The 21613-nt window shown below is 67.0% G+C and overlaps 2 protein-coding genes and 1 non-coding gene across 6 annotated transcripts; 2 read left to right on the top strand and 1 right to left on the bottom strand.

Moving 5' to 3' along the window:
• The first annotated feature begins 56 nt into the window (after nt 1-56).
• On the top strand, nt 57-4736 carry EIF2B4 (eukaryotic translation initiation factor 2B subunit delta). Of its 2 annotated transcripts, none has more exons than XM_041405263.1 (13): nt 57-245; nt 342-385; nt 495-633; nt 987-1193; nt 1385-1467; nt 1657-1748; nt 2087-2201; nt 2470-2546; nt 2737-2839; nt 3030-3157; nt 3844-4024; nt 4100-4280; nt 4496-4736. In XM_041405263.1, exons 1-13 carry the CDS (start codon nt 230-232, stop codon nt 4693-4695), a joined length of 1566 nt encoding a protein of 521 aa, XP_041261197.1. In that variant the 5' UTR covers nt 57-229; the 3' UTR covers nt 4696-4736. The 2 variants fall into 2 exon arrangements, with proteins under 2 accessions (XP_041261197.1, XP_041261196.1); XM_041405262.1 differs by having other exon boundaries at nt 58-245; nt 984-1193.
• Nucleotides 4737-6353: 1617 nt separating this feature from the next.
• LOC121336265 lies at nt 6354-6496 on the bottom strand. The gene has a single exon (XR_005952718.1). It is a non-coding gene; the product is annotated as a U1 spliceosomal RNA (small nuclear RNA).
• A 146-nt stretch (nt 6497-6642) lies between these two features.
• Nucleotides 6643-15708, top strand: GTF3C2 (general transcription factor IIIC subunit 2). 3 transcript variants are annotated; one of them, XM_041405256.1, is made up of 18 exons: nt 6643-6828; nt 6971-7274; nt 8044-8332; nt 8743-8837; nt 9123-9200; nt 9441-9539; nt 9763-9990; nt 10208-10319; nt 10404-10521; nt 12292-12323; nt 12532-12661; nt 13089-13233; nt 13475-13636; nt 14065-14152; nt 14259-14387; nt 14560-14691; nt 14870-14977; nt 15087-15708. In XM_041405256.1, exons 1-18 carry the CDS (start codon nt 6696-6698, stop codon nt 15291-15293), a joined length of 2589 nt encoding a protein of 862 aa, XP_041261190.1. In that variant the 5' UTR covers nt 6643-6695; the 3' UTR covers nt 15294-15708. The 3 variants fall into 3 exon arrangements, with proteins under 3 accessions (XP_041261190.1, XP_041261191.1, XP_041261192.1); XM_041405257.1 differs by lacking the exon at nt 12292-12323 and having other exon boundaries at nt 10404-10514; XM_041405258.1 differs by lacking the exons at nt 10404-10521; nt 12292-12323 and having other exon boundaries at nt 15087-15707.
• Nucleotides 15709-21613: the final 5905 nt, after the last annotated feature.

Here is a 21613-nt window from a genome sequence, read left to right as displayed (position 1 = left end):
CCCGCCCCGCCCCGAGCGCCCCCGCCGCGCCGGGGCTGCAGGCGCGCCCGCAGCGAGTGCCGGGGTGGGCCGGGACCGGGGACCGGGGGGGCGGGGCCCGGGAGCGACCCCCGGGAACGGACCGGCCCCGCACCGGGGGTGACGTCATCGCGTCGCGGAGAGGAGCGGCCGTCCGCGGGTGACGTGGAGCCGCCGGCCGGCAGGGGGCGCTGAGGGCGGCGCGCGGGCCATGGCGGAGCGGGAGGGTGAGTGCGGGCCGGGACACGGGGACCGCGACCGGGACACGGGGACCGCGACCGGGACACGGGGACCCGGCCGCGCTCACGCTCCCGTCATTCTAGGTGGGAACCCCGAGGGAGCTGCGCCGGTGCCGGCGGGACCGCAGGTGAGCGGGGCCGGGGCTGGAGTGAGGCCGGGGCTGGTGTGATGCCGGCGCTGGAGTGAGGCCGGGGCGGGGAGCGGGGTCCGGGCCGCCTGACGGTGTGTGCTCACAGGCCCCGGAGCTCTCCCGGGAGGAGAAGCTGCAGCTGCGGAAGGAGAAGAAGCAGCAGAAGAAGAAGAAGAGGAGCGAGAAGGCGCCGTCGGCCGAGCCCGCGGAGCTGGGTGCGCCCCCCGAGGCGGGGCAGCCGCGGGGTGAGCGCCGCCGTCCCCGCAGAGCCCCGAGCGGCAGCGCCGGGCCGGGCCCGCGGGTGTCCCGGGCCGGCAACGCCCGGAGCCGGCCGTGTCTTCCAGCGGGACCCCTGGGTGTAGCCGTGCCCCGGTCCGGGCCCTCGCACAGCCGCGTTGCCGGGGGCTGCAGTACAGAGAGTCCCGTCCGCTGCCCGCGGGAGCGCGGGGCTGCCCCCGGTGCGGTGTCGGCTGCGCGGTGCCCAGGGCGTGCAGCCCCGTGAGGGCACAGAGGGCTCTCCCTGCCGCGGGCTGCCCCTCGCACTGGGCTACATCTCCCGGCGAGACTGGGCACAGACTCCCCTTCCTCCCCACAGCAGCTGCTCAGCCCACGGCCCCCCCTGCCTCGGCTGATGGCCCCGGTGACGGCGAGAAACCCGCGGGGGGCAAGAGCAAAGCGGAGCTGCGAGCGGAGCGCCGGGCTAAGCAGGAGGCTGAGCGGGCCCAGAAGCAGGCCAGGAAGGCAGAGCTGAGCCAGGCAGCCACGACGGCCAAGCCCCGGCAGAGCCCCACCGAGCCCCAGTCCAGTAAGGCTGTCAGCACCACGGGGTGCAGAGGGTGGTGAGCAGGATGGGAGGGTCTGGTGTGGGCACAGGCAGAGAATGCCCATGTGATCCATCCGTGCTCTGGGTTCTGCCTTTCCCTGGGTGCTGCCCTGCCTCTTCTGAATTTGGAGGTGCACCAAAGCAGCTTGGCCTCATCCCAGCTGTCCTTGCAGTGGTGAAGCGGCTGCCAGAGCATGTACAGGTGGATGACCCTGCTGCCCAGAGGAAACTGGCCAAGAAGCTGGAGAGGCAGCAGGTACTGGGTGACAGGCTGCACACCTGGGGCAGCTGTGCTGCAGGGGGCCTGGGGGGGCACATGGTGGGACCAGGGCCTGCTCTCTGAAGGGCAGAGGGGAACTTTGCGTGCCCTGAGCAAGTGCTGGGTGTGACTGGGGCCCTGGAATGAGCAGAGCTCTGGGTGAGCCATCACAACACTTGGCTGCAGGTACCTCTGAGGCAGGACTATGGCACCAAGGTCAACCTGTTCTCCCACCTCCACCAGTACAGCCGGAAAAAGCCACTGACGCAGCAGATGAGGTACAGGGCCTCCCCAGCCCAAGGCTCTGCTTTGGCTGGCCTGGCTGCAGAATGGCTCTGGAGGAGGAGTGTCATAATTCTGCATGTGGGATACACCCAGTGGAGTGGTGGGGGGCGTTTCGCTTGCTTTGAGGAGTGGCAGTAGGGGAAGCCCAATATCTTTCCTATGGAGAGAGTGCAGGGCCACAGGAGAAGGGGCTGTGGGGTGAGCCTGGCTCCTCAGGTTACTGCCAGCCCCTTTCTGGGCCGTCCCTTGGGTTGTTGGGCTGGGGCTCATAAATGGGTTGCGTGTTCTGGGCTGCAGAGGTGCTGACAGCTCCCTGCACTGGTCCCTGCAGCATCCCCTCCACAGTGATCCACCCAGCAGTGGTGCGCCTCGGCCTCCAGTACTCCCAGGGCATCATCAACGGCTCCAACGCCCGATGCATCGCGCTGCTCGAAGTCTTCAAACAGGTACCTGAGCAGCTGCCTGGCTGCAGGGACGCCGTGCTGCCTGCAGGTGTGTGTTCCTGTGCCCTGACTGGCGGGGCTGTATCTGTGCTCAGTCATCCTCAGCCTCTTCCTTTGGCTCGTGCCACGGCAGGGTCCTTTTCTGGCGCTGTCCCTGCTGGTTTGAGTCCCTGGAGCACCCTTTGCCCCTCCAGGCAGCGTGTCAGGCTGTGCAGGACATGCGAGCCCCGACTGCAGCCCTGAGATCATACTCCCTTTCTCCTTGTCTCAGCTGATCCGGGATTACTCCACTCCCCCCAATGAGGAGCTCTCACGGGACTTGGTGGCCAAGCTGAAGCCACACATCAGGTGAGGGCTCCCAGTGCCAGAGCAGAGGGACCAAAGCTCCACAGAGTGTGGTACATTGTTCACATCTCTGGGGGTTGGTGTCCCCCCAAACTTTGGCTGACTTTCCTAGGCTTCTGCCTTCCTGCCCACCCTCCCTCTCCCTGTCTTGGCCCTCCAGGCTGCTTTGGAGCTAAGCCCATTTCTTCCTTAGTTTCCTGAACCAGTGCCGGCCTCTCTCAGCCAGCATGGGCAATGCCATCAAATTCCTCAAGAAGGAGATTTCATGCCTGCCAGACACCCTGAGAGAGGATGAGGTGAGTGGCCTTGCTCAGTGGCAGGCTCCAGGCCCTGGGCGAAGGAGCTGAGCAGGGATGGGATGTAGACACAGAACAGTGCTGCAGTGGAATTGAAAACTTGTTACTGGGGGGAAGAGCCCGATCCCCACCTGGCTCAAATCAGGGAGCTGCTGAGAGCAAGAAAGGTGTGTGTGATGTCTCTCCCCAGGCAAAGGAGAAGCTCCAGGACGTGATCGACAAATACCTGCGAGAGAAGATTGTCCTGGCAGCTGAGGCCATCTCAAGGTCTGCCTTTGAGAAGATCAATGACCACGACGTGATACTGGTGTATGGATGGTGAGCACAGAGCACAGGCAGCTGAGCCGGCGGGTAGGAGAGGGGATGGAACAGCATGGGAGGTGAGGCTGTGATGGTCCTGCACAGGGCTCAGCACTGTCTTACCTGGTATGAAGTTGGATTCCAAGAACCCCAGAGCCACAGCTCCCTCCACCCAGGGCACTTACAGAGCAGCCAGGGTTGTTCACTGGATTTCAAACAAACTGCAACACAGCCAAATGTCGGGAAGCAAATAAACGGAAGTATGCATCCCAAGAAGTAGAGGTGGGGAAAAGAACCAGAGATTGCTGCAGCAAGAGTCCAGGTATGCTATGTATGCTGGGCACAGCAAGGAGCAGGGGCAGGAGGCCAACGCAGGCTGGGAGTGTCGTGAGAGGGTGTGGAGCAGCAGAGTCCCTTGTGCTGGTCACAGACAGGGAGGTTGTTAAGCAAAGGCCTTTTTTGCTTCTTTACCTTGGACTGTACTAGCAGCAATTCAGGCTGCAACAGGTGAGTGCTGCTTCCAGGGAGGGCTGAGACATCACCTTTCCCAGGGTGCTTCCTTGTGCAAAGACAGGGAGACGTGCCCTGGGAGGCGTCGAGGCAGGAGGGCTCGGGAAGGGCAGCACTCACAAGGATCAGGGTGGTGTCGTGGCCAGCTGGGAGCCTGCCCTGGTGGGAGGCAGCTCCTGACGGGCGCCCCGCAGCTCCTCCCTGGTGAACCGGACGCTGTGCGACGCCCACGCCAAGAAGGGCCGCGCGTTCCGCGTGGTCGTGGTGGACAGCCGGCCGCGCCTGGAGGGCCGCGAGACGCTGCGCCGCCTGGTCCGCCGCGGCATCCACTGCACCTACGTCATGATCAACGCCATCTCCTACGTGCTGCCCGAGGTGAGGGCTGCGCCACGGGCCGGGGAGGCTGCGCCGGGACCAAAGGTGCTTACACAGCCCGTGCTGCCCCGACAGGTGTCCAAAGTGCTGCTGGGAGCCCACGCGCTGCTGGCCAATGGCTCGGTCATGTCCCGCGTGGGCACCTCGCAGATCGCGCTGGTCTCCAAGGCCTACAACGTGCCCGTCCTGGTCTGCTGCGAGACCTACAAGTTCTGCGAGCGGGTGCAGACGGATTCTTTTGTCTCCAACGAGCTGGGTACGGCTTCTGTCCCTCTCCTCCCACCTGGGACCTTCTCTCCCAGTCCCTGCTGTGGACCGTGACAGCTGCTCAGCCCTGCCATCCCTCTTCCTGGGCAAGGGGTCACTTGCAGGCAGGGGCATGTGGCAGGCAGTGGTGGTGTGTGCTGCTCCAGGGGCGGGATGGAGAGCTACTGTCCCTCTCCCGGTCCTGATTGCTTCTCCACTCTGCAGATGACCCTGATGACCTGATTGTGCTCCGGAAGGGCCAGGCCCAGCTTGGGGGCTGGGCAGAGAACAAGTCCCTACGCCTTCTTAACCTGGTCTACGATGTGACGCCCCCAGACCTGGTGGATTTGGTCATCACAGACTTGGGCATGATCCCCTGCACCTCAGTGCCTGTGGTCCTGCGCGTTAAGAATGTGGATCAGTAGTCAGAGCAGCTGCATGGACACTAATAAACCAGGCCCCAGTACTCTGTGTGTGCCATCTGTGGTGTGGCAGAGCCCTGGCACCCGTGCCATCCATGTCACCGCTGGCACAGCTCTGCACCTTCCTTGGGGGCTCTCCTCCCACTCCATGCTGCAGCATAGACGGGTCTTCCCTGTCCCTAGGCCCCTCCTCTGGGGAAACGATGACGGTGTGGTGATGGCCCCTGGCTTACCCTCCTCGGAGATTTGGTGGCACTCGGGCTGTGCTGCTGGTGTGGGAGAGCGCGGGTCGCTCTGGCCCTGGCCGCTGGCACCTTTCCCGGTGCCCGGGGTAGGGAAAAGGGGACCGGCGGTGCCCCACGGCCCGGGCGGCACCGCCACCGGCACCGGCACCGGCGCGGCTCCCGAACCGCCGGGGGCGGGGCCTGCCGCCGGGGGCGGGGCCATGCAAATCGCACTGATGTTCTGGCAGCGGCTGGGGCTCAGAGAACTCCTCGCGGGGCGTGTCTATGCAAATTAGGCTTCGCCGCGCGGCATGACGGGACGCAGCCGGCGCAGAGACCCCGCTGCCCTCGTGTGCGGGCCGGGCCGTGCGGGAGCTGCGGGCTCACAGCGCAGGGAACGAACTAATACCGGCAGGTCCCTGCACTCCGGGCGTGCTGGCCCGTGCGACATCACCGAGCGTGACTGCGTAATTTATAGTAGGGGAGAGGATATTCACGCTGTCCCTGGTTTCAGTGTTGGCGGGGGAGTTGTAGTCAGGGTTAGGTACAGGTAGTGTGCACACGTTGTTTGTTGGTATTCCCAATTCCAGACGCAGCAGCAGTGTTGCGAGCCCGACTCCACGGGGCCTCGGCGCCCAGTCCCTGCCCCATCTCCATCTGTGCAGAAGCCCAGCCTCGCCTCTCAGGCTCCGGCCCGCGGGTCCAGGAGAGCCTGCAGCCCCACTGTGTGCTCGGTGGGACGGCAAGACTCGGGTTAGCGTCCTGGCCAGTCCTCCGACCTTGCAGGAGGGACGGACAGGGGCAGAGACTTCGTCCAACTCGGGGTGCGTCAAATTCCCACTCCAAGTCCGGCTGAACTTCCGGACTCGGCCGGGTGTGACCCGGGCAGGGCTCAGCGAGCGAGACCATCTGTGCCCCCCACTCCTGGCGAGGACCCCTTTCACGGGGTGTTTCCCTGCTCCTGCGGACACGGCATGGGACAGGCCAGGATCATCCCGGCCTCGATGGCAGCACTCCATAGGCAGATCCCTTTAGGGATCTGCTGGCCCATTCCTGCAGAGAACGGCGATATGTCTCTCCGGCACGGCCTGTTGGGAGAGCTCCCTGGGATGCCCCTGGACCCACGGCTAGCCTCGCACTGCGCACCGGGAGCACGAGCGGACTGCCCTCGCTGCTTTCCCGTCCTGCCGGAGAATCCCAGACCCCTCGCGAGCCCTCCTACACCCGCGGTCCGAGATGCCACGGCTCCCGTGTGCCTCGCCCCGTCCTCGGTGCAGGGCCGGGGTGCGCACTGCCGTGTCACCATCGCGGCGAGCAGAGACCGCCAGCGCTGCGGGCACGCGTCAGGCTCTGCAGGGAACAGAACCCCTGCACTGAGAGAGTAACTTCCCTCTATACAACCCAGTACAGCTCAGATCTGTTGTTGGACCACGAGACCAGGGGAGAGCGCGAACGCAGTCCCCCACTACCACAAATTATGCAGTCGAGTTTCCCGCATTTGGGGAAATCGCAGGGGTCAGCACACCCGCGGCCCGCACGGCCCGGCCCGCGCCAAGCCCGCGGACGCGCCAGGGCAGCGCGGGCTCGGCGCGGCACCGGCCCCGGCATGCCGCGCGGCGGAATCTCATTTGCATGGACACGCCTCGTTAGGGCTGGCTCATGCCCCGGCCCACCCCACACCCGTCGCGTCCTTGTAACGTCATCGGTTTGGCCATCCCCGGTTCCGGTTCGGTGCTGGCGGCGCGGCCCGCACCGGGGCGGCGGCTCTGGGAGCCCCCGATGGCGTCGAGCGCCGCCCGCGGGCCGCCGTGCCGGGAGCGGAGCGGCCGGGAGCGGCCGGGACGACGATCGCGTTCTGCCGGGCGGAGCCGGAGCCGTAGTGGGGAGCGGGAGGGTGAACAGAGAGCGCTCCGTATGTACCGGGGGTGGACGCAGCGAGGCGGGGGCGCTCCCCGGGGTGCGAGCTGGTGCCGCCGTACGCGGTGCTGCGGGACGCCGAGTGGTGCCAAGGGGCCTTGCCGCGCCCCGGCGCTAATTGCGGTGTTTTGGGGCAGGGGAGGAGCAGCCGGCGGCAGGTCTGCGCTGTGAGCATGGAGCAGAAGCTGCGAAAGCCCCGGGGAAACCGGGGCGGCCCCGAGCCTGTCCCGACGGCGCGGCGGAGGGCAGCGCCAACGGGGCAGTGGCGGCGCCGCGGGCTGCCGGGCGGCGAGGCAGGAAGGGCAAGGCCGAGGTGCTGCTGGTGGAGCTGTCCCGGGCCCCGGAGCCCATCCGCGTGGAAAAGGGGCTGGGCAGCGGCGAGGAGCGGGACGGCGCGGAGACCCCGCGGGGCGGGCGGCCCAAGAGGAGGGCGGCCAAAGTGTAAGTGATGGTGGCCATTGGGGCCGGGGACCTGTGCTCCAGAGACACGTGAGAGGGCTGGGAGTGTTCAGCCTGCACAAGAAAAGGCTCCAGGGAGACCCTAGAGCCTCTTACGGTGCCCAAAGCAAGAGGAGAGGGCCTTTGGACAAGGGCCTGTAGGGACAGGACGCAGGGGAATGGCTTTCCACTGTGAGAGTTAGGGAAGAAATCCTTCCCTGTGAGGGTGCTGAGGCCCTGGCACAGGGTGCCCAGAGGAGCTGTGGCTGCCCCATCCCTGGGAGTGTGCCAGGCCAGGTTGGATGGGCCTTGGACAGCCTGGTCTAGTGGGAGGTGTCCCTGCCTTTGGCACGGGTTTGGAACTGGGTGAGCTTTAGAGTCCCAAACCATTCCATGATTCAAGGATCCGTCTCCCCAGAGGGTCTCAGTGTCTGTCCTGTAGGACTTTGTCCCCTGTTGGTGGGATGTACTGATGCCTGACAGACCAATCCTTTCCCACTTTAGGGAATGTGTTTGGATCCAGGAGCCCCTGGCAGGGCGCAGCAGCTGCCTGTGGCAGGAGGAATTTCCTTGGTTCCTGACAGAGCAGGAGGAGCTTGTTGGTGGTAGCAGGGCGAGCTCCAGGGAGTTCAGGGCGGGGGAGGCTGTGTGCTCAGGCACAGCTGGAGCGGGTTCATTGCCCAGAGCACGGCCTGGAGGGAGGCAGGGAGGCAGGGCTGGCCACCCTGTGCCGTGCTGCTGCTTACCTGCAGGCGCTGCCCTGGTGTTGCAGGGCTCTGCTGTACCTGCAGGAGCTGGCGGAGGAGCTGATGCCCGCCTGCCAGCCCCCTGCTCCCGCCAAGGGCGCGCCCGAGCCCAGCCAGAGGAAGCGCCGGAGGAGGAGGAGGGAGGAGGACGCGGACAGCGACGACCCCGCACGAGACGCTGACTTCGTGCCCTCGCAGGAGGTGCTGCAGGCAGAGGAGGAGGAGGAGGAGGGCAGCGACACGCTGCTCAGCGAGGCGTCGGAGCCAGAGCTGGAGGCACCCCGAGGGCACGGCGGGAGGACGGCAGCCACGGGGGTGAGGACAGGCACTGGGGCTCTGCCTGGGCCCCTGCTCGCCTGTGTCCCAGCACCCACAGCTCCAGGTGGCCCTGCTGTCCCACAGGGCCCCTGCTGCCAGGGCAGGGCAGCTGCGACGGGGTGGCACACGGGGGAGGCACAAGGCCAGTGGCAGCCCCGGGTGAGGGCCAGTGGGGACGGGAGCAGGGACAGGTGCTCTGGGAGAGGGAGCAGGGGGAGGTGGAGGCAGCTCCTGAGGGGGTCCTGGCCTCCTGGGAGCTCCCACGGGGGGGCTGTGTGTCTTCAGCCCAGTGTGGCATGCTGGCAGTGGCTGGGGAGAGCTCTGTTCTCGGGGGCTGTGGTGGTTCCCTTTGGGACAGGTGGTCCCCCAGGGCTCAGGGCTTGCTCTGAGTCTGCTCTTGTGCCCAGAGATCCAAGCCCCAGTGCCGAGGCCTCGCCCCCAACGGCTTCCACAACTCCATCATGGCCCCAGTGGAGAAGAGCTCCAGCCTTACCTGCAGCCTGTGAGTGGAAACTCGGGGTGTCTGAGGCTCAGGGGGGCTACAGGGAGCAGCGGGTGTGTCCTGGTGTCACCAGTGGCACAGATGCAAGGGTGAAGGAGCACGAGCCTCAGGAATGTCAGTATTCTGCTGGGGTGGGGCACAGCTGGGTCGGGAGGGCTGCCAAGGGCAGGGGCCGTGCCACAGCGTGCAGGCAGGGGTGCTGCTCGTGCCTGGGGAGGGGCTGTGAGGAGGGGTGCTGGACGTGGCAGGTGCAGGGCCGTGGCTGAGGTCTGGCATGCACTGCAGGCGGGAGCAGAAGCACTCGCAGTGGGAGTTCCCCGACTGGATCCCAGTGGCACACAGGTGGACGTGTCTCTCTGACAGGTACCCTGGGAGCAGGGCCAAAGGAGAAGTGGGGCAGGTCCCAGCAGTGGCTGGGGTGAGCAAGAGGATGGGTGGCCTGTGCTCCCACACCCCTCTGTGTGTGTGCTGTGGGCTTTGGGGGTCTCTTGGATGTGGCTGTGGAGCAACATGGCCAGCAGCAGGGCCTGTGTGGGGGCAGGGGGCTGTGCTGGGGTGATTGGGTGAGGGGTGGGAGACCTCCTCTCACTTGTGCCTGCACAGCGAGGCTGCCCCGTACCTGCCAGCAGAGGAGAAGTCCCCGCTCTTCTCCGTCCAGCGTGAGGGCATCCAGGACGATGGTGCCTTGTACAGGTTAAACAGGTGTGTCATGGGGTGTCCTCGGGCCAGCAGGCTGCTTGTTGCCTGGCAGGCTGTCCCCCACCTGGGGTGGCAGTGGCTGTCAGGGTGTCCCCAGGCCTGTCTGGGACCAGGGGTTACCCCAGGGCTGCACCCTGGGTTGGGCAGCCGGCCCGTGCCGTGCCCTGGGGTCCCACCAGCCCCTGGCCCAGCTCTGCAGAAGCCTTCACCCCACTCCCACCCACAGGTTCAGCTCTCTGCAGCCCCACCCAGAGCGCCTGGATGTCTCGTTCTTCGTGGGCGGCCCGGTGTGGGCGATGGCGTGGTGCCCAACCCCAGAGGGCTCCGCAGCCCCGCAGTACGTGGCCGTGTCCTGCCACAGGAGCATGGAGGAGACGCACAGTGTGTCTGGGCTTCACTCAGGCCCTGCCCTCCTGCAGCTCTGGGACCTGGGCACGCTGCAGACGGAGCAGGGGTGAGTGGCCAGGCCTGGGGCTGGGGCCTGCCTTGATCGTGTGTCCCTCCATGGCTGTGTGGGTGGTGAGGCTTGTCCTCTCCCAGAGCCACCAGCCTCAGCCTGAACCTGAGGGGGTTGTGCTGGTGGCCAGCTCTGCTAGTGGTGTACACTGGAGTGTGTAGGAGCTTCTGGGCACCAGCTGCCATGTTACTCATGGCCAAACTCATGCCCACAGCTCTCCCAACAAAGCCAGGCTGGCCTATGCCATCGCTGCTGACTACGGCTGTGTGTGGGACATGAAGTTCTGCCCCAGTGGTGCCTGGGAGCCACCCACTGCAGCCCGGATGGTGAGTGCTGCTTGGGGGCTGCCCCAGGTTCCCCGGGGGTCCTGGGAGGTGACCCCATGTGTGAGCCCATCTGTCCATCCCCAGCACCCACAGATGAGCCGGCTGGGCCTGCTGGCTGCTGCCTTCTCAGACGGCAGGGTGGTGGTGTATGCCCTGCCGCACCCTGAGGCCCTGCACCACGCCAAGACAACCCAGGTAAAAGGTAGGAAGAGCCACACTGCTGAGCAGGGGCATCCTGGCCCTCCTCCACCTGTGCCAGGGTGGGACTGCAAGCCCCGGGCTGGGCTCCTCTGTCCATGGGAGCCTGCTGTGCTGGGGATCTGGCAGCAGGGCTGTGCCCCAGCCTGGGAGCTGTGTGGTGGGGAAGTGAGCCCACCTGAGCCCCGAGATTGGGACCCTGCTGCCCCCAGCCTGGCATCTGCCACAGGTGTATAGTGTGGGATCCCAGGCTGCTTTTTGGTGTTGGGAACCTGCTTTGAGTACCATTGTGCCCAGAGATCCAAGCCCCAGTGCCAAAGCCTTGCTTCCAATGGCTTCCACAATTCCAGTGTGGAACTGCAGTGGAGAAGAGCTGCAGCCTTACCTGTGTGAGAGGAGCCCACATGCAGAGTGCTGCTTTGGTTGTGTCTCGGGGGCACTGCAGCAGCCTGGCAGGGATGTAGCTCCCGGGCAGCCCCCGGGGGCTGGGCACTGGGAGGGGGCTCTCAGCAGCGTCACTGTGGCCACAGCAGGGTGCAGGGTGGTGCAGCCACAAAGAGTGTGCCCAGCCATTCCCCATCTCCCTGCTGCCAGAGCTGCTCGCTGCAGCCTGGCCGAGCCGTGTGTTAGCACAGGACAGGGAGTGCAGGGCCGGCTCGGGCTAATGGTGCCTGTAATGAGAGTGCCGAGCCGGCGGGATTGATGGCCGGCGCGTGCTGGCGGTGGGCGCTCAGCCGTGGCCGGCAGGCAGCACTCCCCCGCGGGCGGCGGGGAAAGGCTCCCCGTGCCCCCCCGTGCTGGCTGTGCCTGCGCTGCCGCAGCCCCCCCGGCACGTGGGACGAGCCCCCCCAGCCGCTGCCGGAGCCTGGAGCCCAGCATTGGTGCGGCTGCACGCACGGTGCCCGTGCCTCAGGGCTGGGCTGCAGCGCTGCCGTGCAGCCACAGCATCGCTGCCAGGCTGTGCTGACAGGCTTTCGGGGTCCCAGACTGGGGGGGCTGTGCTGGCACAGCCTGGGGCACTGGGGACCCGCAGTCCTCTGTTCTGCCTGGCAGAGCTGGCGCTGGTCTCCCTGCTGCATCCTGGCTGCCACTGCTGTGCCAAGGAAGATGCACAGCTCCTCCATGTCTGCCCCCACGGCTGCCAGGCTCCAGGCTGTGACGTGCCTGTCTGGTGCTGACTGTGCTGGAGGACAGCCCCACACTGGGGGTCAGGGACCCCAGGCCTGATGGGTGTGGGACAGGTCCCCACAGCACTCTTGTTGAGGGGGCAGATTCTCTCGTAGACAGAGCTGGTGCGTGGTGGTCCTGTGGGTTTCCTGCCCTGAGCTGTTGGGTGTGGGGTCTCTGCAGCCTGCCCTCCCCAGGAGTGCTGCCTGGCTGCTCAGTCCTGTCAGCCATGGAGCAGATATCCTGCACAGCTGCTCTGCCTCCCTGGAGTGGTCAGAGTCAGGTGTGACCCCTGTGTGTCACCGTGTCACCTCAGCTTTGGTGCCGGCCATGGTGGGGCAGGAGCCCATCATCTCTGCCTGCGGCATGTTTCAGGGGCTGCTTTCTCCAGCACGCAGGCAGGCCTGGCTCCTGGGGGTCCTGCTGCCACCAGTTTGCTCCTCCCTGTGCTTCAGCTCCTGCTGTGCTGGGGACACTGCTCCAGGGGAATGGCGGGACAGGGACTGGGAGCCCTGGCCAGGGCTGAGAGGAGCTGCAATCCAGGCTCCAGACAGGGAGCTCCCAGGACAGCCAAAGCCTGCCCTGACCCCCTTCTGCTCTCTTCTAGATGGGTCCCTCCACAAGCACCTTATCTGCAAGGTCAGTGTTCCCTGCCGTGGTGATCCCTGGCAGGGCCGGCACCCGGCGAGCCCCCAGCAGTGCAGGTGGCAGACCCTGGGGAGCCCAGGCACCTGCAGAGTGTTGGAGGGGCAGAGCAGTGTCGTGCTCCCACCCCAGGCATCCTGCCCTTGGGGCATGGATGGCGCTGGTGCAGAGCTGTGACCCAGGGCTCTCCCTTGGCCCCCAGGTACAGTGCATCGCCACACTTCAGGTGGGCTCCATCCAGGCAGGTAATGGATCCGAGTGTGGACAGTGCTTCAGTCTCTCCTGGATGCCTTCCAAGCCCCACCATCACCTGGCAGCAGGGTTTTATGATGGTGAGTCTCTTTCTGTGCCCTGTGGCAGCACTCAGGAGCAGCCCTCACCCTGGCAGAGGCACTGGAGCCTCAACTGCTCAGCCTCAGCTGGTGCTGGCACCTCTGCCCAGCCCTGGGTCTGGGGAAGGCTTCTCTGGGCTGGCTGTTGTTGTTCTGACATACCTCCAGGCTGGTCACTGTTTGTCTGTGCCTGTGTCTCTGTGCTTATCCACATCTGTTGAGCTTGCCTGGATGGAATTTTCTGCTAGGCTTGCAGTGATCCACAGCTCTGTGCTATGCTGCCAGGACCTGCCACCATGCTGTCTGCTTGGAGCCTCAGCTCCAGCCTGGCCACCATGTTCCCATGGCCCTGCCTGTGCTGCTGCTGATCCCCCGCTGAAGCACCTGTGCCGTTGGCAGTGCCTGATGGGCACAAGTCTTTCCACAGGCACCGTGGCAGTGTGGAACCTGCTCACCAAATCCCTGCTGCAGTGCGTGCACCAGCCTGACGCCTCCCTCAAGCTCTACCCTTTCCGGTGCTTTCTGGCCCATGACCAGGCAGTCCGGAGCATTGAGTGGTGCAAAGCTGACAGGTGAGGGCAGGAGCAGCCACAGATGCTGCCGAGAGAGGAACTTCCTCCTTTTGTTAAGAAGGGGTTGCGAGGCCGTGGTGCCAATGGCACTTGGCCCTCTGCAGCACCAGGGAGGTTGGGTTGGGCTTTCCAGGCTGAGGGCAGCTGGGTCACTGTAAGACTGGGGCCACCTGGGCCCTGTGGTGGGCCAGGGCACGGCTCTGTGCTGGGCTCTCAGTGCTGCCTTTCTCCTGCTGCTCAGCAACTTCCTGGTCACGGTGGGCAGCGATCGCAAGATCAAGTTCTGGGACCTGCGGCGGCTCTACGAGCCCATCAACAGCATCAAGCGCTTCCTGAGCACCGAGGTGGCCTGGCTGCTGCCCTACAATGGCATCACTGTGGCCCAGGACAACTGCTATGCCCCGTGAGTGCTGGGGGCCAGTCCTGCTGCCAGGGCCTGGTCCAGCTTCCCAGGGGCCCCTCTGGCTTCCCCCTCCCTGGGACTGTCCAGCTGTGCCACAGCAAGGGCAGGCTCTGCTTGTTTTGTGTCACAGCACAGCAGCAAAGTGTGACATGCCCTCTGCCATGCCAGCCTGAGGCAGAGGCAGGGGGGCAGGGGATGGCAGCAGGAGTGCTGCTGAAGGGGTTTGGGAACTCAGTGGGTTCTTGGCCTCTGGGAGCTGCCTTACCTCTGCTTGCTCTGGACTCTACGACATGCTGCTGGAGCAGGAACAGCCCCCTCACCCTGGGCCAGTTCTGTGGGGAGGTGGGCTGTGCCTGGCTCTCGCATTCCTGGTGACAGGAATGGCAGAGTCAGGCATCCCAGGGCTCATTCTGTGCCTTGCACCACAGGTACGGGCTCTGTGGGATCCACTACATCGACGCCGGGTACCTGGGCTTCAAGGCCTATTTTGTGGCCCCTCGCAAGGGCACCGTGTGGGTAAGGGCCAGTGCAGGGCCACTCTGTGCCAGTGGCCAGGCCGGACCCAGCTGGGGCTGGGGCTTGTGGTGGGAACCCCGTGCCCTCCAGCCCTCTGTCCCTGCAGAGCATCTCTGGCTCGGACTGGTTGAACACAGTAGCTGCGGGTGACATCACCGGTGAGCTGGTGGCAGCGGTGCTGCCTGACCTGGCTGTCAACCCCCTCAACATCAAGCGCTCCTCGGACCGCAGATTTGTAAGAGATCATCGCGCTCGGGGGACCCAGCCCCGCACACAGGGCCAGCAGGGACAGGGGGACCGTAGGAAAAGTGTCCTGGGCCCCCATCCCACTCATGCCTGGTGGTCCTGTCTGCAGAGGAGCAGCAGGATCTGTGTCAGCCCTGCCCTCAGCTGCCTCTCACCCGCAGCCCGTGTACAAAGCTGACCTGCTGCCCTGCAGCCCTGACGGGCCCGAGGGCAGCGAGCAGGCCCTGCCCAGGACCCATCGCTACAGTGAGATGGTCGCCAGGAGCTACATCCGATTCCAGGACACGGACCTGGTAGGAGAGGACGGGGGCAGCCAGGGCTCGTGGGGCTGTGGCTGGGCACTGGGGTGGAGGGCCGGGAGGCGCTGCTGGGGCGTCGGGCAGCCCCTTGCCTCGGGCAGGGCTGAGGTGATGGTGCCTGCGCTGCTCCTGCCTCGGGCCCGCCGCCCAAGGTGGTGCCGCCGCTTTCCAGCGCAGCTTCCAGAACTTCACGAGCCGGGAGCCCATGCGCCGGATGCACGTGCAGGAGCTGAAGGCAGAGCTGAGCCTCGACCGCCTGCAGCTGGAGGCCCTCCACAAGGTCAGTGGGCCGGTGCGAGCCCCAGCCCAGCGCTCAGATGGCTCTGCTCTGCTCTGGGCCGAGTCCCAGCACCCCAGCCCTGTCCCTTAGGAGCTCCTCTCTCCCACAGGTGCGCTTCAGCCCTAACCTGGACTCGCAGGGATGGCTGGTGTCGGGCGGGCAGGCGGGCATTGTGCGGGCGCACTGCCTGGCAGGGCTGGCCTCCGGCGTGGGCCACCAGCTGCTCCCAGAGTGCCAGGCCCGCTTCAGCATCCTCTATGGGGACACACCCAGCAGCCCTGCCCCCCCTGAGCACCCCCTGCTGCCAGCCGAGTAGGGGTGTCAGTCCCTCACGCTGCTGCCATGTGCTCACCCTGGGCAGGGCTTGGGGCTGGGGCCAGCTGGGCTGGCGTGGGGCTGTGGGCCCTCAGTGCTGCTTTCCTGATGGGCGTCTGCTGCAGGAGGGACAGCTGCTCCCAGCCGTTCCCTGGGATGCTCGGGACACTCGTCCTCGTGCTCTGGGCCTGGAAGGGTCTGTCTGCACTGTTTGCTCTGAGCTGGGCAGGGGTGGTGGGACCTGGCGTGTCCAGGGCTGAGCTGTGGGTGTGGCCCTGCAGAAGCCCCGTGGGCTCCACCAGCGTGGAGCTGTGCTTGTGGTCGCCTCCATCCCCACGGAGCGCCGGAGGGCAGGGAAGGGGCTGGGGGCTGTGGAGTTGCTCACATTGAGCTCGTGTTCAGCTGTGCAGAATAAACGTGGTTGGTTTTGTATGGCTGTGGTGGTACTGGCACCAGGGCGGGCATTGCTGGTAGCTCTGGCTCTAGGGGCCCACCCCCAGCTCCACCGGTTCCCTCCCCATGCCCCTCTGCTGCACTGCTGCTGCTGCTCCAACACATTTATTGGCAGCGCTGGCACCGCTGCTGGCACAGATGGACAGATGGACACCAGGGGCACAGGCACGACTCAACAGAGGGAACGGGTCAGGGCCAGGCACAGGAGGATTCAGACAGAGCCCAGGCAGCAGCATGGGGGGCTGGGGCCAAGGCCAGGTCTGAGGTCCCCCATGGGGCATGTCCCTTCCTGCCAGGACAGACAGGCTCCCTGGGAACCGGGTGGTGGGGCAGGATTCTGCCTCCTCAGGAGCTGTGGCACAGCAGGGAGGGGAAGATTCCAGGGAACTCCTGTGCCAGGCCAGGCCATGTGTCCATTCCCCCAGGACACCACACTGGAGTCACCGTCCCACCCCAGGGCTCCGCAGCAGAGGGGTGGGTAGAGGAGGGGATGGGATCTCAAGCACTGCCCTGCTCTAGGGCACAAGGAGCTGGGGCCAGGGCCACGTCTGGCCCAACACAGCAGCAGGTGGGGGTCTCAGGTTTGGGGGTCCTGGCAGTGGGGACAGCCTGCTGACTCCTCCTGGTGCTGCTCCACCTGTACTGTGCACGAGACAAAGCCAAACCTGCTCTGGAGCCGGGCAGTGACCTCCTGCAGCACCATCTCGGTGTCAGCGCCGGCATCTGGGAGCAGCAGGGCAGGGGCTCGTTCCTGGCACGGCCAGTGGCCCCCCCATGGCACCCAGCCGTGCCCCGTGCGGGTCACTCACCCACAGCCACGTGCACCGACACGGCGGGGTGGCTCAGCGTCAGCGCCCAGAGGTGCAGCTCGTGGACACCCCGCACGCCGCTGGCCCCCAGCAGCACCTCCTTCACCGCATCGAACTCCAGGCCCCGCGGAGTCCCTGCCAGCACCACCTGGTCACACGGGCCCGCCCTTGGGCCCCAGACACAGCACCCACCTGGGTGAGGGCTCCCAGGGCAAGCCACCAGGGCTGGGGGCTTCCCGCCCTGCTCTAGGGCACAAGGAGCTGGGGCCAGGGCCACGTCTGGCCCAACACAGCAGCAGGTGGGGGTCTCAGGTTTGGGGGTCCTGGCAGTGGGGACAGCCTGCTGACTCCTCCTGGTGCTGCTCCACCTGTACTGTGCACGAGACAAAGCCAAACCTGCTCTGGAGCCGGGCAGTGACCTCCTGCAGCACCATCTCGGTGTCAGCGCCGGCATCTGGGAGCAGCAGGGCAGGGGCTCGTTCCTGGCACGGCCAGTGGCCCCCCTGGCACCCAGCCGTGCCCCGTGCGGGTCACTCACCCACAGCCACGTGCACCGACACGGCGGGGTGGCTCAGCGTCAGCGCCCAGAGGTGCAGCTCGTGGACACCCCGCACGCCGCTGGCCCCCAGCAGCACCTCCTTCACCGCATCGAACTCCAGGCCCCGCGGAGTCCCTGCCAGCACCACCTGGTCACACGGGCCCGCCCTTGGGCCCCAGACACAGCACCCACCTGGGTGAGGGCTCCCAGGGCAAGCCACCGGGGCTGGGGGCTTCCCCAGGGGAGCCAGGCTGGGCATGGTGGCTTTGGGGTGAGACAGGCCTCACCTTGGAGCCAGTGCACCTGGCTGTGGTGGAGAGGAGGAACTGGGGGGATTCAGGTGGGGCAGGGGAGGCACAGGGGAGGCGAGCTGCCTCATGGGCAAAGTGCTGTGGCAGATGAAGCTCCAGGAGCCCCTGTACCCCCCCTGTACCTGTGGTCTCAAGGAGGAACTGGGGGGATTCAGGTGGGGCAGGGGAGGCACAGGGGAGGCAAAGTGCTGTGGCAGATGAAGCTCCAGGAGCCCCTGTACCCACCCTGTACCCACCCTGTACCTGCGGTCTCGCACCCCTTTCACTCACTGCTCACCTTCCATGAGGACCCTGAAGACGTCTCTGAGGATCGTGATGGTGGAGCCAAGGACGAAGACCGAGAAGAAGAGGGTGCTGATGGGGTCTGCGATCTTGCACTGGGGCTGCAGAGAGCGGGGTCTCTGTGAGGCTGGGGGCAGCGCCCACGTGGCACCTGAGTGGCACTGGGAGAGCTGCTCCCACGGGCAGCGCTGGGGCAGTCCAGCCCGGGCACCTTGAAGTAGATGATGGTGGCAGCCACGAGGACGCTGACGCTCTGCAGCAGATCACCCACCACGTGCACGAAGGCTGCCCGCACACTGGTGCTGCCGGGCAGGGGGCTGCGGCTGGGCTGGCAGGCCACAGAGCTCTCCAGCTGCTCGTAGGCCCCTGTGCCATGGCTGTGGCCAGCAGGGGACTGGTGCAGGATGTAGGCCATGCTGGAAAGAGCAGGGCTGGCTCAGTGCCACAGTGACAGGGCATGGGGGCCCTGCTGGCCCTGCTCAGGCAAAGGGGGCACAGGCAGTCACACCTGGGTCTGGGGACAGTGGGAAGAGTGGGGCTGGAGGTGCAGCAGGGCCAGAAGGTGTGCAGGAACAGGGCAGGGCTTTGGTCCTGGGGCTCATGACAGGGCTTGGGAGGCACTACTTGGGGGACCAGGGAATGTGGGGTGTGGGGATGTAGGCACGTGGACTGGAAGCCCTGAGCACACGGGGGACAGGGAAGTGGGGATTGCAGCGCCTGGGGACACAGGGCTGGTGCACAGGGACATGAAGTGACCTGGGAGCACAGTTGGGGTTCCAGGGGCACAGGGGGCAGGACTCAGGCTGATGGGGCGCAGGGACCACAGGTGCACACGTGGGACGTACACCAGATTGACGCCGACGGCGCAGGCGGACGTGGCCAGCATGGCTCGCGCCTCGATCTCGTAGTCGTTGCTGATGATGCGGGCGGCTGCCAGATAGACCAGGGCCGCGGTCACAACCCAGATGGAGAGGACAGAGGCCAGCGCACCCAGCGTCTCTGTGGGGTGAGACCCATCAGCACCAACCCGGCCGTGGGGGTCCCCCGGAGCCCGCAGGGCCGTGCCCCTCAGCTAACCTGAGCGGTGCCAGCCGAAGGTCATGCTCTTGGTGGGTGGGCGGTTGGAGACCCAGAGGGAGAAGAGGCTGACGGACATGCTGCCCACGTCTGTCAGCAGGTGGGCTGCGTCCGTCATGATGGCCAGGCTGTGTGCCAGGTAGCCACCTGCGGGCACAGAGCAGCTGGCACCCCGCGCCCCGCCGGCAGCCCCCCACCCCGGCCCAGCCGCTGTTACCTATCACCTCCCCGACCATGAAGAGGCAGCAGACGGCGCAGGCGACGCTCAGCTGCTGGCGGGCCTGGAGCCTGCCCTGCCCGGGGCTGGGGGTCGGGGGGCTGCAGCGGCAGCGGGCATCTGGAGCCGGGGGGGCCGCCAGTGCTGAGGGGTCTCGAGAGCCTGTGAAGAGACTGGGGGCGGGGGTCACTGCCGGCGACACCGGCTGGGGGGCTGCTGTCCAGACCCCCCGAGGGTCCTGCTGCCGCCCACCGGTATGCAGCCGGGCGGTCGGTGGGGCACCGGCGGAACCCCCCAGCTGGACGAGCAGCCACGGTTCCGGCGGCAGCAGCAGGAGGCGGTGGCCCGGGGCTCCCGCCGGAACCGAAGACGGGACTGGCGCGGGTACCCGTGGGGAGGTGCGGGTGGGAGCGAGGTGTTGCGCCCGGGGCCAGGCTGCGGGACGTGCCACCGGTGCGGAGACGGGGCCTGGGGAAGGGGCGGCGGGGGCCGAGGTCCCGGTGCGTGGGGCAGCAGTGCGGGAGCGGGGACGGGCAGCCCACCGGGACGGGGGCTCACGGATGAACCGTACCGCTGTGGGCGGGTGATGGATGGATGGCACCGGTGTGCGTGGGAGACGTTTGGGCGCCGATAGGTGCGGGACGGACACCGGAGGGGGGAGCGAGGCTGGCGCACCGTGGGGCTGGTTCCGCTTGAGCGGAGGTGCCGGTGGCGGGGCGAGCGTGCCGGTGGCGGGGTGACGGTGCAAGTGGCGGGCGGTCAGGGTGGCGCGGGGACTGCGGAGGTGCCGTGTCCGCTCGGATGGATGAAGGCACGGGGGCGGGCGGGGACGGACGTGCCGGCGGTGCCGGTGCCGGTGCCGGGGGTGGGAGCTGCGCGGCGCTCCGGGGGCTTGCGGGTATCGGAGGAGCCGAGGGCGATGGGGGCGATGGAGGTGCCAGCGATGATGGGCGAGCAGGTGCCGGCAGCGCGGGTGCGGGAGGACCGAGGGCTGCAGATGCGGGAGATAATGGAGGTGACGGTGCGAGGAATTGCCGGGGACCCCGGGGGGTGATGAGGTGCCGCGGGTGGTGGTGCCAGGGTGAAGGGGGTGCCGATGATGGAGGTGCTAGCGCCGGTAATGGGGCTGTCGGGACGGTGGTGCGCCGGTGCTGGTGGAAGTGCCGGTGCTGATGGAAGTGCACCGGAGTGTCGGAGGTGCCGGGGCGATGGGGGGGCCGGTGATGGGAGCGCCGTCGGTGCCGTAGGCGCCGGTGATGGAGTTGTGCTGGCGGTGGTGGGATGCCGGTGATGGGTGCCGGGGCCATGGGTGCCGGTGATGGGAGCCGGGGCGATGGGTGCCGGTGATGGGATGCCGGCGGGGTGATGGGTGCCGGTGATGGGTGCCGGGGCCATGGGTGCCGGTGATGGGAGCCGGGGCCATGGGTGCCGGTGATGGGATGCCGGTGATGGGTACCGGTGATGGGTGCCGGTGATGGGATGCCGGTGATGGGTACCGGTGATGGGATGCCGGCAGGGTGATGGGTCCCGGTGATGGGTGCCGGTGATGGGTGCCGCGGCGATGGGTGCCGCCAGGCTGCGGGACGTGCCACCGGTGGGGAGACGGGGCCTGGGGAGGGGGCGGCGGGGGCCGAGGTGCCGGTGCGTGGGGCAGCAGTGCGGGAGCGGGGACGGGCAGCCTACCGGGACGGGGGCTCACGGATGAACCGTACCGCTGTGGGCGGGTGATGGATGGATGGCACCGGTGTGCGTGGGAGACGTTTGGGCGCCGATAGGTGCGGGACGGACACCGGAGGGGGGAGCGAGGCTGGCGCACCGTGGGGCTGGTTCCGCTTGAGCGGAGGTGCCGGTGGCGGGGCGAGCGTGCCGGTGGCGGGGTGACGGTGCAAGTGGCGGGCGGTCAGGGTGGCGCGGGGACTGCGGAGGTGCCGTGTCCGCTCGGATGGATGAAGGCACGGGGGCGGGCGGGGACGGACGTGCCGGCGGTGCCGGTGCCGGTGCCGGGGGTGGGAGCTGCGCGGCGCTCCGGGGGCTTGCGGGTATCGGAGGAGCCGAGGGCGATGGGGGCGATGGAGGTGCCAGCGATGATGGGCGAGCAGGTGCCGGCAGCGCGGGTGCGGGAGGACCGAGGGCTGCAGATGCGGGAGATAATGGAGGTGACGGTGCGAGGAATTGCCGGGGACCCCGGGGGGTGATGAGGTGCCGCGGGTGGTGGTGCCAGGGTGAAGGGGGTGCCGATGATGGAGGTGCTAGCGCCGGTAATGGGGCTGTCGGGACGGTGGTGCGCCGGTGCTGGTGGAAGTGCCGGTGCTGATGGAAGTGCACCGGAGTGTCGGAGGTGCCGGGGCGATGGGGGTGTCGGTGATGGGAGCGCCGTCGGTGCCGTAGGCGCCGGTGATGGAGTTGTGCTGGCGGTGGTGGGGGTGCCGGGGCGATGGGTGCCGGTGATGGGAGGCGGGGCGATGGGTGCCGGTGATGGGTGCCGGTGCCGGCGGTACCTCTTGAGGCGCAGGCTGCCGTCGGCGCGGCCGCCCCGCGGGCTGACCAGGCGGGCGCTCTCGGTGCCGGTCCATTCATGGGGCTCCATCCCGGGAGCGAGCGGCACCGCGGGCACCGGCACCGCCGAGCCCCGCC

This window comes from Onychostruthus taczanowskii, unplaced genomic scaffold (assembly GCF_017590055.1).
Source record: "Onychostruthus taczanowskii isolate IOZ18803 unplaced genomic scaffold, ASM1759005v1 scaffold227, whole genome shotgun sequence".
NCBI lineage: Eukaryota > Metazoa > Chordata > Aves > Passeriformes > Passeridae > Onychostruthus > Onychostruthus taczanowskii.
The sequence above is the reverse complement of the archived record's forward strand: the minus strand, read 5'-3'. Positions and strand labels throughout refer to the sequence as shown.